The sequence below is a fragment of the Podarcis raffonei genome, chromosome 11 (genome assembly GCF_027172205.1).
Source record: "Podarcis raffonei isolate rPodRaf1 chromosome 11, rPodRaf1.pri, whole genome shotgun sequence".
NCBI classification, from domain to species: Eukaryota; Metazoa; Chordata; class Lepidosauria; order Squamata; family Lacertidae; genus Podarcis; species Podarcis raffonei.
The window spans coordinates 14287418-14305027 of record NC_070612.1 but is presented as its reverse complement, the minus strand read 5'-3'; the positions used below and the strand labels follow the sequence as shown (position 1 = coordinate 14305027).

At 41.8% G+C, this 17610-nt stretch overlaps 1 protein-coding gene across 5 annotated transcripts in view; it reads right to left on the bottom strand.

The window, feature by feature from the left end:
• Positions 1 to 17610, bottom strand: part of WDR7 (WD repeat domain 7) — a 220620-nt gene that overhangs the window by 28400 nt on the left and 174610 nt on the right. For all 5 annotated transcript variants that reach the window (XM_053407606.1, XM_053407607.1, XM_053407608.1 and 2 more), the window contains one exon: positions 16932 to 17031. In XM_053407606.1, coding sequence (XP_053263581.1) covers positions 16932 to 17031 — 100 coding nt within the window. The remainder of the gene's footprint in view (positions 1 to 16931; positions 17032 to 17610) is intronic.

Here is a 17610-nt window from a genome sequence, read left to right as displayed (position 1 = left end):
GGTCACGGATGCTTCAGTTCAGATTCCTGCATTGCAGGGGGTTGAACCAGGTGACACTTCCAACTAGGTCCCAACTTTACAATTCTATGATTCTCCCTCCTCCCATTGTTCATACTGTTTGCAACAACCCTCCAAATCAATCAAAACCACAATCAGCGCCTTTGAAATCTTTGCACTAGCAGAAGCGCTGGAACATCTGATCCGTTTCAAAACAGCTGGGCAGGAGCAACCTAAAATGGGGAAGCATCGAAGCTCAGTGGTAGATCATCTGATCTGCATGCAGAAGATCCCAGGTTGAATTGCCATCATTTCCAGGTAGGGATGGGAAAGACCTGTTTCTGGAAACTCTGGAGGCAATACTGAGCTGGACAGACCAACAGTCTAGCTCATTATATAAAGCATCTTCCTATGGTCCAGGTAGAAGGAAAACATTTGGGGGTTTTTAATCCATGCAGTTGCTTTGCCTTAAGAGAAGACAAGCCCCTTGGAAACAACATTGTAACTTGCAAAGGTCATGTCTAGACAAGGAGTATAGGTCATCCTTGGAAAGATTAAGGAATATGTTTAACTGACGCTGTTTTTAAAGCACAAGAAATTGAGGAAAATCAAATGGAGAACATCATGCTTAAAACAACCGGCCATAAGGGACAAACCCATGTTGATCGAGACATTTCTTTTTGAAAATATGAATCCCACATTGGCTGCAAGGATACACTTTAGGAACATAGGAAATGGCCTTATACCAAGTTCATCCATCTCACTCGGCATTGCTGACACTCATTGGCAATGGCTCACTGGGGTTTTGCATTGGGAGTTGCTGGGGATTGGACCCAGGACCTTCTACGTGCAATCTGGTAGTCTTGAAGTTGAGCTATAGTCCTTAACTTGTAGGAATACCAGTGAACTTCTGCTAACGTGTTTCTGCTGTGTGGTTTTTCCACACCAGACTACACTTTGGTTATAAAAAGATTAGGAAGTTCCGGGTGCTGCCCAGGCCTGAGTGTGTTGAAACACATCACCTCTATTTGTTCCCTTTATCTCGCTGGTACTGGTCCACAAGGTTACATGGACCTATACTCAACCCAGTTTACTTTTCGACAGAAAAGTAAGCATTAATTGCCCACTATAAACAGAAAGCCACTTCCGGCCTGCCCAGGAGGTGGGGTTGCGGGCTTCACGCCCACCCCCCACGTGAGCGGGGGCTGGAATCCCAGCCGTGTCTGCCCCCCCAGCCAGCCAATCGGCTGGCTGGGGGGGTGCGTGACCTGCCCTATTTAGGGCCGACGCAGAGGGGGCTCGCCCTCTTTTCACCGGCTAGCCCTCATGTTTTCCCACCCTCCCTCCCTTTAGGTAGGCTTTAGGTAGGTCTCTGACTTTGCTATGGACTTCGGTCTGTCGCCGCAAGGGGCATGGTAGGAATTTTTCCCAATTGGCAATTTCAGCCATTTGGTTTTTCGCCTACCTCGTAGCAACTCGTCACAACTTTTCGGCATTGGCGGTAGGCATTGGTAAGAAGGGGTTAAGAGGATGTGGGGGGGGAGGAACGCCATCACCTCCCCCCAGTGAGCGAAGGGTGGTCCGTTAAAGGACTCCGGGGGGCGTGGCCCTGTCCGAAGCCTATGGAGGTGTGGGCCAAAGGCACGCCCCAGAGCGGTGACCCGGGGGAGCTCCTAGTCGACGTGCCTCGGCGGGAGACTCCCCCGATATAGTGTTAACCCTTCCCCGTGTCTCCAGCAAGTGGGCTGGAGCCGGATAGTCGTTAGGACCAATGCCTAAGCCAATGCCTCTCATTCCTGAATTCAATAAAGTTGTGGCCTAATTCGCCCATTAACCTTAAACTATGGTGTCTCGTGTCTTTATTTATCCTGGTGGGGGGCGGGAACTCGCCACGCAAACAACTATAAAGACATATCTTTTTGCCTAGGCTTTCCCTGACCCCCATTAGTATCCGATTCCTGTTTTTCCAATATTGTTTTACTGGGTTTTATAATGTTATTTCTGCTTTTATTATACTGCTTTATTGTTCTTATGTTGCTGTTTTCATGCAATCTTTAGAGATCTGTAAATATTAAGCACTTTAGAAATGGTGCGCCAACACTTTCATGTGCTGTGTGATTGACTGCTGTAATGATGACTAAGTATGTCGGCTGTTTGTGTACGCCGTCTGGTTTTATAGAACACTGAAATAACAATAGTTTGTTTTTACCTGTTAAGATCTATGATCTTGACAATAAACCCTAAACTCTCAACTTGTTGCTTCTGGTCACACTGTTGCTGGTATTGCAAAAGGTTTCACCGATTCTAACTATCGACTATTCTAAACCACTTCCAAATTCCTGACTCCTTAGAATTTGGTTTACCATCTTTGCCCTTTCTCCCTCATGCACACCCTCTTCCTAGTTATGGTTTTCACCACAAAAGGAATAAGCAGGAGCAGGAGCCACTATTATTCACCTCTGGCTGCCACTGGTGAATCCTCCCTTAATATACTCCACATCAGGCATAGGCAAACTCAGCCCTCCAGATGTTTTGGGACTACAACTCCCATCATCCCTAGCTAACAGGACCAGTGGTCAGGGATGATGGGAGCTGTAGTCCCAAAACATCTGGAGGGCCAAGTTTGCCTATGCCTGCTCCATACACTACAAACAAACACATTTTTACAGACATTCCCTCTTCTGAGGGATTCTGGGAACTGCAAGTCTCTCTCTCTCTCTCTGTGTGTGTGTGTGTGTGTGCGCGCGCGCGCATGTGTGTGTCTATATGGTGTGTGTGTAGACAGTGCAATTTTTCTAGAAAAAGAGGCTCACCCTGAACACATCCCTTGTTCTCTTAGAATGGCAATGGTGCCCACCTGAGGGGTGCAGGAACTGAAAAACAGCCCTGGGTGTGGACCTCTTTCACATGAGTTCTCAGCATACTTCCCAAGCTACAATTCTTGGCATTCTTTAGGGGAAGCCATATCAATTGAAGTGGTAAGTGCTCTTAAGTTGCCTCAAAGTTAGCGATATGGCAAAAGTGTTGCAAAATGGGAACACCTCAAAAATGAAATTTGGTTTGCATGAAACAATGGTGAATTTTTTAAATTAAAACATTAGCATGTATATTGCCTGAGAAGTTCCTATTTGTTTCAATGCATCCCAATGGAATTTCTGACCCCACCCAGAACTTAGTGGGACTTACTACCTGGTAAATATGTTTTGACTTGAAAAGTTAGTGACTATGAAATATAGACTGAACATCTATTTTGCTGCAAGGACTCAGAACCATGTACTTGTGGTGATTTTTCTACCTGGAGAAATAATGTCATGTATGATGAGGAGGCTTTAACTGAATGTGACCGACAACTCAAAACATTTCCTCACTTTAGCCAAACAACAGACCAATTTTAATACCCACCAGATAATCAAATAAAGGTTTATGGTGGATCTTACTAAGTATTGTGGTACCTCCACATTCTAAGACATGGCGTTAAAAAACCAAACCAAAACAATTGATATGTATTGTGCTCTGTTCTGAAGGCTCAGTGAATTGAGAGTATATTTGTTTCCAAAAGTCAGAGAAAATCAGAGAAAAATATCTCCAAATCCCACAATATTCAGATTGTAGGATCTACCCCAGTTTCAGCAGTAATTCTCGTCAATCAAATAAAACACTGTTACAGTTGGAAACAGTGTAAATTTCTAACCATGATTAGCTGAATGTTTACTATTGTCCAAGTGACGAATCTTTTAGAAACCCTATCTTGTACTGTGATACCCTATGAAATAGGCTGCCCATTGAAGGTAAAGAATACCTCAGTATTACATCAGCCTGCTCTCTGGCATTCAAGCTGCCTCATTTTTATGTCTTAACTTTACCTTTAAAAAGCCAAGGTTTTCCCTTTCTTTTTCCCTTCTGAATTTAATTCTAAAACTTTCGACGTTTAGAACGTTTAGCGGCTTTTCACATCTTGCCTTTGCACAGTCCTGCTGACCGATTATCACTTTTATATATGCACAACAAGAAGGAAAAAATGGGTGAAAATGTTGAGACTCAGTACCAATATGAGTGGCACAAGCGGACTGCAATAATATCAATGAGCTGTGATGCTGTATGTTTATCATGAGATAATCACACCCCTGGAGGATTAAAGGCACTCAGCTGAACCTTGCGCCTTCTAACACACTTGGGGTGTCATTATCTGATGATAACCCTACTCCCTGTCAAGCCTTATTGCTTAATTAGGGGTTATGAAGGTGATAACAAGACTAAAAGAAATCGGATGAACAGCACCTAAGATGAGCGATACCTTAATCAACTTAAATCTAGCAGCTGAAAACAGACATGGCCAACAAAAGACATATAATCACTTAACAGTAATTACGCGCTATACAAGAATGCGTCAGCTGATATGTGGAGTGGAAATTCCCACACTTAATCGTCGGTTCTGTCAATGGTTTTGTGAAAGGAAAGGAAATTTAATGTGTGCTTAGGAAAACATTATATTCAGCCGGCACCTAAAGGCAGCCTTATCCGGCAAAAAGGAGTCTCATAATCCAGTACTTAATTAAAAGGAGTACAAGGGAAGAAGTGGATGGTTGGGTGCATCCCCCTATATATTTTCTTGCTGTCTGAAATGCAGTCAGTGATTGAAAAATAGGCAAATGCTTTTAAAGTGCACAGAACATGGTCCGTCAAAATCCAGGTCTTTTGTTCTGTTCTGTAAACACTTGGCCTATTTGCAGATAGAACACGCTTGCGGACCTGGTAAATTCGGAACTGCTTTCCAATTCACAGTGAAACATCAATTATCTTTATCAAACAACAATATCTCATCTCAGTCCATTATCAAGATGGAGTCTTATTTTAGCTGGACTGCAGCCCTATCTGTATATCAAGGCGGGCCGCAGTGGCAGAGAGTGAGTGAAAGGCTGTGAAATAATCAATAATAATCATCAAATTGTGGCCGACAGGTTGTGAGGATGGAAGTTTTTGATGAAACCTCAACCTTTTTGTGTGTGTGTCTGTGTGTGTGTGTGCACAGATGATAAGGTTTAACCTTTACAGTACCTGATAACTATGACTCAGAAGAAGCAGACCAGCATACACATAAGACATTTGGCCATTCAAAATAAGGTTGCAACGACATATCACCTTCTTATTAGAGAACACCCTCTATTCAGGAAGGACAAGAAATGGCTCCATGAGCATATGACATGGTGCATTGCAATGTACTACAGGGTAGCTGTAATTCAAATATTTAGCAGAATCGTTAACATGTGAAGACACTGTTTGCATAAGCATGAGCAGAAGAATACATGACCACATTTTGCGGTCAATAGAAACCCTAAAGGCTTTTATAGGGTTACAATAATTGCTGGTGTGATTTTGGGCAGAATCCAGGCTGCTCATTATCATTTGATGATACAGATTATTTTGTTGTTGTTGTTCAGGCTTATTTTAAATGTAAATTCACCGAAACCTGAGATTGCTAACTTCTTACCAACTGGACTCGGAATGCAAATATTTGCAATAAGTGCTTTCGAAAACACACAGGGATAATAAAAGTAGACAAGTGTTTAGGAGGGAAGTGTGGACGCTCAAAAGTCCATTTAACTCATTTACTTGCCTCTTTATTGCTTTAGTTGGAAAATACTGAGCAACCCGTATTACTGATGAGGTTGTGAATTCAAAAGAGCGGGTAGTATTTCGTTAAAACCTCTGGCTTTAGTGCTGCTTCTTTATGGTGTAGAGTCTACATGCATATACCACATGTGAAGCAATAACGTTGTCTATAGATAATGTCAAAAACACAAGGCACCACAGAATTCTTGAATAATAAAGTGTAAAAACAGTTCACACTGTGAACTGTGTAAAAGATCAAATCCATAAGGTCCTGTACTCCTCATATATTGTGTACACATTCCCTGCTCCCTTTACCATTTGGAGTCAATGATGGCACAACATTGTATCTGGACTCATGTTAATGCTATCCATTGTTAGGTCAACACAAGAGTTTACAAACCTACATTAGGTCTGCATATGTAGTGTAGAAGTCCATTTAATTGTTTATCACAGTCTCTCAGTGGCTGCACTTGGAAGATAACATCTTGGCTTAATATGAAGTAGCCTTGCGCCATCCACTCCCCAATTTACAACCTCTCCTTCCATAAGCTGGCAAAGAAAACAATACATCTTGGATTAACTATAGTTTCTAGTTATGGCCAAATCAGAAAACTATGGTTAACAGCTTTGGAAAAAGCAAGAAAATAAAACTATGGTTTGAGATTGGCTTTGTAGCCTGGCTTGTTCCAAAGCTGTTGCTAGCCATAGTTTCTAGGTTCAGACTGAATACTTTTGTGTTTTGTTGGCTCATTTGCACATTTGCATCTGGCAAACGAGTCTTCTTTGTTTCTTCATTTATTAAGCCAAGACGTGATGTTCTGCACCCACCCAAAAGAAAGTACCAGTGATCGGATGAAAAATACTAGTGCTCCCGAGGAATAGTAAAAGACACGAACCACAAATCATCCATAAACTGCATAAGGATCCATAAGCACACGAGGCTCCTGCTTTCTCATTCCCACTTGTGGAGAGATTTTACTATGCTGCAAATCTTGAGTAGACTCGAAAAGCAAGCTGAAATAAGAACATAAGAGCAGCAGCCCTGCTGGATCACTATTTTCACTGTGGCCAACCAGCTACTTATGAGAAGCCTGTAAGCAGGACATGAGGGCAAAGGAACTTTCCTGGCTTGTGATCCCTAGCAAATGGTAATCTCCAGTACTGGAAACCATTGGTAGACAAATACATAGTGGATAAGGCTAAGCATGTTATGCATTTAGGGAAGGAATACATGATTTAAGCAGTGCTCAAACCACAATGCTGTAAAAGCAATTTTACAATGCTGTAAAAGAACAAAATTATGACCGCGTTTGAAGGCCATAATTTTAAACCATATTTTTCTGGAATGTATAAGTAAATTAATATGACAGCAGTAACTCTATTAAAAGATCTGTAGGCCTAGTGTGGCTTCGAATGCATTGCCAATAAACAACAGGAATAACACAGTGCACTATTACACTCACCTACATAAAAAAAGCACCCCAACTTTTTAAGGAGGGTATCCCATACAAATAAACTGAAATGCTTTTGCCATGGTGTGAATTAAACCATGGGCCACAGTGATTGATTAAAGTGCTAAACAGACATGCCCATCAAACCATGTCCTGTACTCCTAACATACAGTGGTACCTCGCAAGACGAATGCCTCGCAAGACGAAAAACTCGCAAGACAAAAGAGTTTTTTTGTTTTTTGAGTTGCTTCGCAAGACGAATTTCCCTATGGGCAATACGTTTTCGTCTTGTGAGTTTGTTTCCTTTTTCTTAAAACCGTTAATACCCAGGGAATCCGTGCTTCGCAAGACAAAAAATTTGCAAGACGAAAAAACTCGCAGAACGAATTAATTTCGTCTTGCGAGATACCACTGTATACATCTACGGGATCATCCTAGTTTAAAACGAGTAAGGATAGGAGTCTAATTCTGTTTAACCACAAATCACTGAATAAAGTAGGAGGCAAACCTCTTTTTTTTAAAGCAGAGCCCAACAGCCAATTAGTGAAAGCCAAAGCACTGCCACTGAAGTGACTATCATCTTGCAAATAACGCCAGGCTGAGTACCGTGTGTTTTCAGCTCTTATGAAGTGCCTGTTGATTTAGCGATATTGTGCAATCAGTTGCAATAATCACACAGATCATTTTCATTTTCAGCGACACAACTCGTAAGCTCGCCTCTTCAAAACCGCAACAATATTTTTCTTCCAAAGTGTGGAAATCTGCTAAAATCTAACACACAATGTCCAGCCTTAAAGCAGCTATAGGTCTCTGTCCAACATATAATAAATGTTATCCAGAAATGCAGCAGTTGTACTAAAGCTACATCACTTGCTTTCCAGAGCCGAGTAGCAATAAGATAGTATGCTTTATTATGAGTGTCATGGAGACGGTGTGAAAAATCAAGAGCCACAGGCAGTAAGCAGCAATGGGTCAATAATGTTCACAGAGACATTGTGTAGATAATCAACAACAAGGCCTTAGGTTCTCTATGCACTGCAAACAGCTGAAGGGCAAATCAATACAGCCATGGGAAGGACACTGCCTTGTTCCATTTCCCACAATACACTACCCACCACTACAGGAAAGCACCCTAAAAATGAAATGAATTCTAACTTCATCTGCCGCAAAGCACAAGGCAACTGCCATTAAAAGCATTTTATACACCAACGTTTGTAGCAGAAAAGAAAAGAAATCTAAGGTACAGAACATGAAAGTCCAATGAAAACAGATCTAAACAGTGAGCGATGACTGTAAGACAGGAAATGGTATGTACCCTGAATACTTATCGTGCAATACCAAAAGGAATGCAGCTGAACTCTTAGGAGAGAGATATTTTAAAGATCCCTCCCCCCAACTGCTACCTGGATTCCAACCAGGCAATCACAATATTAAGTTTTTGAAGTTGCCCATTTAGAAAACAACACTTAACGATCAATTGCCTTTAAAATTAAGTAGGGAGTAACAGTCTTAGGTTAATAGATTTATATGTACAGATTGTTACAAAACTAATGAATCAACGTAACAGGATAATATTGCAATGCAGATCATTGTTGCCAGAGGCAATATTTTGCACACAGTATTAATAAATGACTACTTTTTTAAGTATGTGGTGCTAATTTTACGAAACCGTTCAGTAAAACGAAACAAAAAATGTATTGGAAATAAATGTTGATTTATTATTTCTCAAGGAAAAGGCGATTCTCTGCATCCATCATGGCATTAATCACTAGATGCAATCTCCAAGTTTGCAATATAGAGTCATCATTGCTCGGGACCTGATTAAAAATGTGTTGAGAAAGGAGAAGAATGCATACAAAAACAACTGGTCTGCTTCTGAAAAATCCAAGCTAAAGTAACCTTTTGTCTCCCTTTGTTCAGACAACAGAAGTTTGTTTCTTCACACACCAGAAATAATTCATTGCATTTTGGAGGGATATGTATACAAAGTAAAGAACATGAAAACAACATAACAAACCCAAGGCGATGTGAATAATTAAAACAACAACAACAACAACATACATGTACTGTCAGCTTACTGCCGGATATGATTTAGAGGGTTGTATATGAAAAATTGATAGAAGAATTGATGCATACACAGTCCAAGAATGTATGGAGAACTGAGTGTTAACTGAAGCTATGACTAATAGGCAAAACCCACCAGACTGTTTTCACTACATGCCATTAAATTATATCACTAAAATATGAAGCAAAAAGCACAATGATTTGGGGCATTGCCTGCCTTTTTACAGAATCATAAAAAACTAAAAAAAGTCCTATAGACCTATAGTCCTATAGACAGGTACATCCCTCATGGAGGTGAGAGAAAGGATATACAGTATGTATATTTTAATGCAGAAGAAATTTAATTAATTGCCTCAACAGAATATCATGCTAAACAAAAGTATCTTGACACATGAAATGGTATTTTTATTAGTATAGGGCAGTATACAAATTTAATAAATAATAATAACGATAACAATAAAATGTTCCCTTTGTGACAATAGCCTTGTGCCATTGTAAAGCTGCAATCTTGAGCACGCTTACCCAGGAGTTCACCACAATAATAATAATAAAAAAACCCAGTGGGCTTTGCTTCTGAATTCATACGCTGTGTGCCAGCAGAATTTTCTATGAAATATATAATGGATTTCCAGGCAGCTGATTATAGGTTTGTTTACTCTTGGATAAATAGTTCTAAACTAAACTAAACTAAACTAAACTAAACTAAACTAAACTCAGGTGGTTTCACAGCAATGTAAGACACCCTTGGCTTAGCCCAATACAGTCATACCTTGGAAGTCGAATATAATCTGTTCCGGAAGTCCGTTCGACTTCCAAAACATTTGGGAACCAAGACACGGCTTCCGATTGGCTGCAGGAAGCTCCTGCAGCCATTCGGAAGCTGCAGAAGCCGCAATGGACATTCAGGTTCCAAAGAACGTTCGCAAACTGGAACAATCACTTCCGGGTTTGCTGCGTTTGGGAGCCAAAACGTTTGTCTCGCAAGGCGTTTGACTTCTGAGGACTACCCTCCCTGTAGATAACTTTCCAATGTTTTAAAACAAGAAAGCCAGATTTTCAATCAAGTGCCATCCTTCCCTCATCCATCCATGATTCACCCATCTGTAAATATCCCCAAGTGACCTACCCGTTCAACACTCACAAAGCCCATCCATTCCCTGATGACAGGGCAAGCATTAAGGATAGGCATGGCTGCACACTTGCTCAGACCCACATTCCTGTAGCCTCATGGCCCTGCTGTTACCCCCCCCCCCGACTCCTTGCTGTCACTACCTTTTCCCTTGCCCACCATCTCAAAGTATTCTCATTTTCTAAAATTTAGAGAACATGAAAAGGGTACAGCCTAAATCAGCATTGGCTATTTTCACCTACATTTCTAATTACTGTATTTTTCTGTGTTTTTTCCTAAAAAATAATGTCGAAAATTAGGGGGCGTCTTATACACGGGGCCATCTCTCCTCATTTTCTTAAATCTGAGTCCCCCAAAATAGGGGGTATCTTATAGACAGAAAAATACGGTATATTCTCCAATAATATTCGGGGGAATGGGTATACAATACTGAGACTTCTTTGGGATAAGAGGAGAAATTGAAACAGTGGTCTTTCATATGCAGACTTTTGGGACACAATATGAATAATTGGCTTTACACTTTTGGTTGCAATGAAAGAAAGCAACACAATTTGGAGACTGAAGAACATGAGACATAGGGCTCCAAGAGGAATGGCAAGTTTTTAGGAGATGATAATTCTGTTCAATGGGGCTTCAATAACAGCGAGGGGACGCCATTCCAGGACTGACTGCAGATTTGAAGAGGCCCATGGCACAGGATTCTCTGTAGTTCAGCAAAATCTAGAGGGACACAGGTTCTTATCCCCTGCTGTAAATTAAGATTTTTAATTTAACACTGCAGGATCCAAACATTTGCACCATGATGCAAACCTTACTGAAAACACAGTGACTCTAGGTTTGGAATCAGTGTAATTTAGCCCACATACAAAGCTTTCATGTAGGCTTGTTTCCTCTGCATGATTTCCCATGCAGACGTAGCATTTACAGTCTGCATAGGGCTGAACACGACCACTTCAGAAGGCCTTTTACGGCATCACTTGTAGAACATAAGAAGTTTATCGGCCAAGGACCTCTCTGCCATAAATAGAACAACTGGAAAGAACAACTGTTCTATAGGCTAGAACAGGTCTAATGCATATGTTTTGTTACTCGCGTCTAATGCATGTAATTTGTTTCTACGTATTGCACTAGACTGACATCTACTGACACAACATGAGCATTACACAGTATTACAATTCCATCCAAGGGCTACAAACCAGAGGAGCAAGCACAGTTATAAACTGGATCCCAATTTGTCTGCTTCCAAACCCAGTGTAGCTGCACAAATTGACTGTATAGCTTCACCTTAAGGCATGTGTGTACAGCAAGCCGGCAACTTACGCCCATTTAACTTGAGCGCATTCAGTTTTACATGTGCGGCAAAATTAATTAATTAATTAATTTAAAGGGGGTGGGGAAAATGACTTTGGCATTCCCACCGGCATTGTGTTTTGACTCTGTGCAGGTCTGGCTTTAGGCATGATCCCTGGAACGTAACCCCTGCGTAAGCTGCAGGCCTACTGTATGCACTGCAGACAAGTTGTTCTCCCTTGCACTCTGGCGTCAGGGTAAGGCGAGAAGTTTAAAATCTTGAAATCTAGTATCAGCATAGGGACTGAAACACTTCGCTTGCAACAAAGATGTGTCATATTTATAAGAGGAAGTGTTGGGTTCTTTGGGGACCTGTGAATTACACATTTCATTTGGGGCAGTTGCCAGCTCTGCCACTGACATCTGCACTACATTAGGTGCAAACAGACACCCAATGTGGCCACTGGGAGCCACAACATTTCAAAAGCAACTCCAAGAACAGGAACAGGAGAACCACACGCTTCCTGAGAGCAACAGCTAACAAGTTCTCCAACGGGCTCCTATAATTGCCAACTTACTAAATAATTAACAACAAACTTATTGAAATCATTTGTCAAATGGAAGCAGCTAGAACTCCCTTCTTGAAACTGAACCTTATTTACAGGAAGGGATGCGTCCCATATTCCAGCGTGGATAAGCAGTTAAGTTTACAGTGATACTAACGTTTCCAGCAGCAAAAGCATTAAGTTAAAGGGACCTAGCTTACAACAGATGCTGCAAATACCATTTCCCAGAAAATGACAATCATGATACATGTTTGTCACATCTCTCTGTGTTATTGTTTTTAATAATAATAATAAAATGTCCTATTGGACCATGCAGAGGCTAATCTAACCCTGCATTCTGTTTCCAACAGACACCAGTTGGATCATGCCAGGAACTCACAAGCTGGGCATGAAGACAAGAGCTCTCTAGATTGGTTCCCAAACAGTAGATCAGGGCTGGGGGAACCTGTGACCAACTACAGGCCAACCTGTGATCACTGACCATGCTTGCTGGGGTTGATGGATATCAGAATCCAGCAACATCTGGAGGACCAAAGGATCCCGACTGCTGCAGTAGATCTTCAGTGGTGTCCTGTCTCCGAATATAAGTGGGTTGCATTTAACTATCATAGCTATTAGTCACTTTGAGAAAATTTTGAGTGAACCAGGTAGATAAACCCAGCAGGTAAATTTACAACAACAAGAAAATAGAAGAAAATAGCACCTGCTAGACCTAACTCCATGATTTTGCCTAATGTGTTGTTAAAAGCACCATGAAGTCATTGGGTTGTAGGGAATTCCTAAAGTTCGGGGATTTCTGGTAGTTACGCTTGCCATACGTCAGGAAAATTCTTGACATGTCATGGTTTCGGGTGTAAAAATGGTGTCAGGGGGGGATTTTCCCAAATTAGCAAAATGTCAGGGAAAACCTGGATGTATGGCAACACGATGGAAAAAAAGCAGCGGCAATATGGCAGCCCTAATGGTAGTCAGCCATTATTTGTGGCCACCACTCTCACACATTCATCCAAGTCTTCTTGCACAAGCAGAGGACTTAGGGGAGGCAAGAAGTCAAGCCCTCACTTTGTGAGGTAATTTATTGCTGCTTCTGAGAGTCTCCAAAGCCTGGAAAGCAGTGAAAGATCCACCCAAGTGCCTGGGGGGCCAGAGAAATCAGGGAAGGATAGGGGTCTTTCTCCCCCATCCAGCACAAAATAAGACATGTTGCTTCCATGTTTTCTGTAAAATACAGAAAGTCTGGACGGAGAAATCTCATTCTGTCCCAAGCGGCAAGATCATGAGGAGCCTCACTTGACACTTTCATTCTATCTAGTAGGATCTGCTAGTGTTACACACAACCGTCCTATTTGCCACACACTCAAAAGCAAATCTAGTCACCCTAAATCCCTTACATAGCGACTAGAAGTTTTCCTGGTCAATGGCGAAAGGAGAATGTTAGATACGCATTTTTGAAAAATGGAAAAGAAAACTACCATTTATTCTGTTGTATAATTTGTTGATAGTTTTGTTGTCTTCCTATGTCGTGAGGACCTGTGTCTTGGATCCATGTTTTTGTAGTGCTGTCAATCACCAGATGATTTTACACTGCAAGCTATCAACGAAAGCTTTAAAAGTTTTGGGTTGGACCCTATGTAAAAACAAACTAATTCAAGAGTGCCCATTTCAGTTGTACTGAACTCCACCCCCCGGAAAATGTTGGGGGGGGGGAATGGAGTAGGACTTGGGGGGGGGGGGGAGTGATCAGATGGAGTGGTTCCCACAGCATTCCCTCCAAGCCCATTTGTGCCTACGCAACCCCAGACCATAATAATAGTGTGAATCTGTCTGTCCTTGAGTGTACTTCTAATGAGAACATATTTTCCTCACTCAAACATCCATTTCCCGTGAATATAACCAAACCGGCTGATGGAGCTGTTCATACGAATTACCTAAAAAGGCTTGGATTTAGTTGTAGTCATTTAAAAGATGGTGCCATGTCAAACAACAACAAAAAACCCAAAACACTTCTGGCTAAAAGGTACAAATATAAGCCAGTTATTTGCCTTTTTCAAGCTGCCCGTTGCCGAAACACAGAATGCATCCTAAAAGGTTGCTGGGAGGAAAGGGGAAAAAAGTCAGGGAGATAAGATACTCCAGCATGTCTACTGAACCAAGGGCAAACCCAGCCAGAGGGAAGATTTTCATTGCAGATTCAGCCATTCATACAGAGATGTAGCTGTAAGCACTTGCCCAGACTGTCCATCAACACCTCTGACCTTTGTTAGCTACTTTAGACTCACAGACACATTTTTAAAAGCACATTTTAGAATCCATAATGTGGAGCCATGCTTTCTAGAACTAGTGGTGGAAATAAAACTCACTGTATTTACCCTGCAGACATGTTAGCAAACTAACTGTGGGAGGGAGGGAGGGAGGGAGGGACACAGGATAAACTCTTCTTTGTGCTACTGTTTGAAATAAAGGGGGGAGGCACAGAGAGTAAAACAAATGAGAATAGAAACATCATTTGCTAGCCAGTCTTAAACCATGGTTTGTTGTTGGATTACAGGTTGTGGCTTGTTTGGGAGCAACAAACCACGTTCCCAAGCATCTTGGTTTGTTTACTTGTCAGCACAAGGTGAGGACTGAAGTGGAAGCAATTGTGTTGTATGTATGTACCAGCTTGTTTTATAAAGTGAAGAATTTTTGGCTCACTGTTATGTGAGAACATGACCATGTGTGAGGGTTCCTCTGGACCACTGAGGTCATTCATGCTTGAAAAGCCTTAGTTCAAGATGGATTAATCAGGTGTATCCCCTGATAAGAGAATAAAATCCCTTCTTTTGCCTAACAAAACAGGAGCTGGGACACCAAAAGACAACCAGCTATTTGTGTTTCCTCTGATATTCATTGTCAGATGTGAAAATTGTCTCTTAAGAGGTCAGCACCGGCCATATTGGAATGTTAAATTGCACTTCTATTTAACGGGGGTTTTTTTCAGTGAAGTACAGCTTGGGAGTAAGATGCTCTTCTTATGAGATGTGTGTTTCATAACACATAGACAAATAATCTAGAGCAGCAGTTGGGAGTCTCCAGCCTGCAGGCGAATTTGGCCCAAGCGAGGCCCTTTCCCTCAAGCCACGCCCACCTGCCCTCAACTTGACATCATATATGATGTCAGGTGTGGGGCAGGTAAAGATGGAGCTCCCTGCTGAAAGTGGGGTTTGCAGGCACCGCCTTTGCAAGTGCTGACAATCACCTGGCTGGTGGTGCTAACCAAGATCTGTCCTGTCAGGGTACTGCCATTGGAACAGGGTAGGGAAGCAGAGGCGCAGTTGGGTTACAGGGAACCTCCGAAAATCTTGCGAAGCAGTTCCTCTTCCTGTGGTGAGGAAAGCCCCACCTCCAGTGGGGAAGAGGGGAAAGGACCAGAGGATGCTGCTGGGAGTCTCAGTACCGTTCCCGGGGGGGCAAGGACCAGAGGATGCTGCTGGGAGCCTCAGCACCGCTCCTGGCTAGGCCGGCCAGGAGGGAAGCACACCCTTTCCATTGCCCACCCTGCGCAGAGGTGTAAAACTCAAAGAAGGAAGGAAAAGGCTGGGGGTGACGAAGCTCTTATGTTGGGGGAGGTCCCGGAAACAACCACTCCCTGATTCTGCTAGCGATTGAGGCAGACATGAACTTGTGGCTCTGCACTGTAAATAGTTCTGCGCCAAAATAAAACCTGTAAAAGACAGGTCGGAGTCCTGACTGTTTACTCACGAGCAACCACCATTGCCATCTGACATGTCCCTTTGCCTGTGTGGCTTGAAATAAAGGGGGAAATGCTTCCATTGACATCAGGGTGAGGTCGAGTGATTGGCAGGTGGGAGGCATTGCTGACCTGCCAAAATGATCTGTGGAGGTCATAGGACCTAAGTGCCACTGTCTGGAAACAGTTCCCTGCACTCCCCCCCCCCCCATTGGGACCTGAAGAAATCAGCACCACAACGATGGCACTTTGGAAGAACAGAGGCTCATGTTCTAAAATAAATAGGGTATTTTTAAAAACGAAGAAAAAAACAACTAAAGATTTAGCACATAATTTTTTAATGCAGCTGAGAGCAAACTGGAATAGACTGCCTCTTCCCTAAGTAACTGGGATATATGGGGGAGGGGGAGGTAAGGTTTGTATGTGTGTGTGTTGAGAACACAAGGAAAAATAAGTATCAGAGGATCCTGACTTATGGCTCCTAGCAATGTGAGAAGGCTGGTATCTGTCTCTTAAGATTAGACATTTTTGTTTTTTCTGCCTTGGTAGAAGAACCTGGTGTGTTTTGACCCAGTGGAATAAATTTACAGTTTGATCTTAAGTACCTTTACTGTGTGGTTAACTTAGCAGTAATTGTGCTTACGGTCGCAGGTTAATTTCAACTACATTCTGGTGATGATTACTTGTAATGTTTTTAATCTATCATGCTTGCTTTAAGCCTTGATATATATATGAGAAATACAGGCTTGTATATATTTAATGATCTCACTAAAACAGCTCTACTTCAAATAGCAGAATTAACAGGGTGGGGTGGGAACGGTATCTGAAGTAAGCAAAACACTCAAGATACCCTTTGAGAAGTTACGGCTTTTTTTCGGACAGCTATTATTAACCCATCTGTGCTCGCCATTCAGTTACAGCAAATGAAAACAGTAAGACTCTATATACATTGAGTCCTTCATTAAACTATTGATCCCCCTTAGCATTATCCATAATGTTCCAGCGACTCAGCATGTCAACTGGTGCAGAGCTAGTCTCTTTCCTTTCAATAACTTCCACAGTTTACAGAGAGGAGATCACAATGATTTATTTACCTGACATTTTCCAGTCCGGATGTCGTAGAGGGCCACTGAACCATGGCGAGATCCAACTGCTATTCTGTGGCTCCGCTCATAATAGCTGACCATGTAGAACCTGAATTGAACATTAGAGCAAGGAGAGAGTGAGATTTGATCAGACGGCGTGGGATGCAAAACTTCTTTTTTACTACATTCTGGTAATTAATAGCACTGCTAGTATCAACGTTTTATTTCACAGCTTAGTTCTGCAAATCCACTTTAGCCAGGGATATGCAAACGGCTTTTCTAATGGCCCTGGCACCTTTGTCTTGCGGCTCTGCACCTTACTAGATGAATGCACCTATCCAGCTTCCTATGCAACAATTTAAACTGAATAAAGACTCTTGGCAGAACATAGAAACTGCTCTGAATAGACCTGATTGGAGCTCTCTCTCTCTTTTAAAGACTATAGGATATTTATTCAATCTGCCCAGATAAGATTTTTCTTGAAACACATATAGTATTTAATTCTGGAGAATTTATTTCTTCATCCCACACTTCTCCTAACAATCCCATTTTTATTTTATTTTAGCCTGGCTGTTCTTCTTTTTTTAAAAAAAATATTTCATATATATATAAACACACAGAGTATGCAAAAAAAGAAAAAAACCACATACATGAAAAGAAAAAGGAAAAAAGAAAAAGACAAGTACCC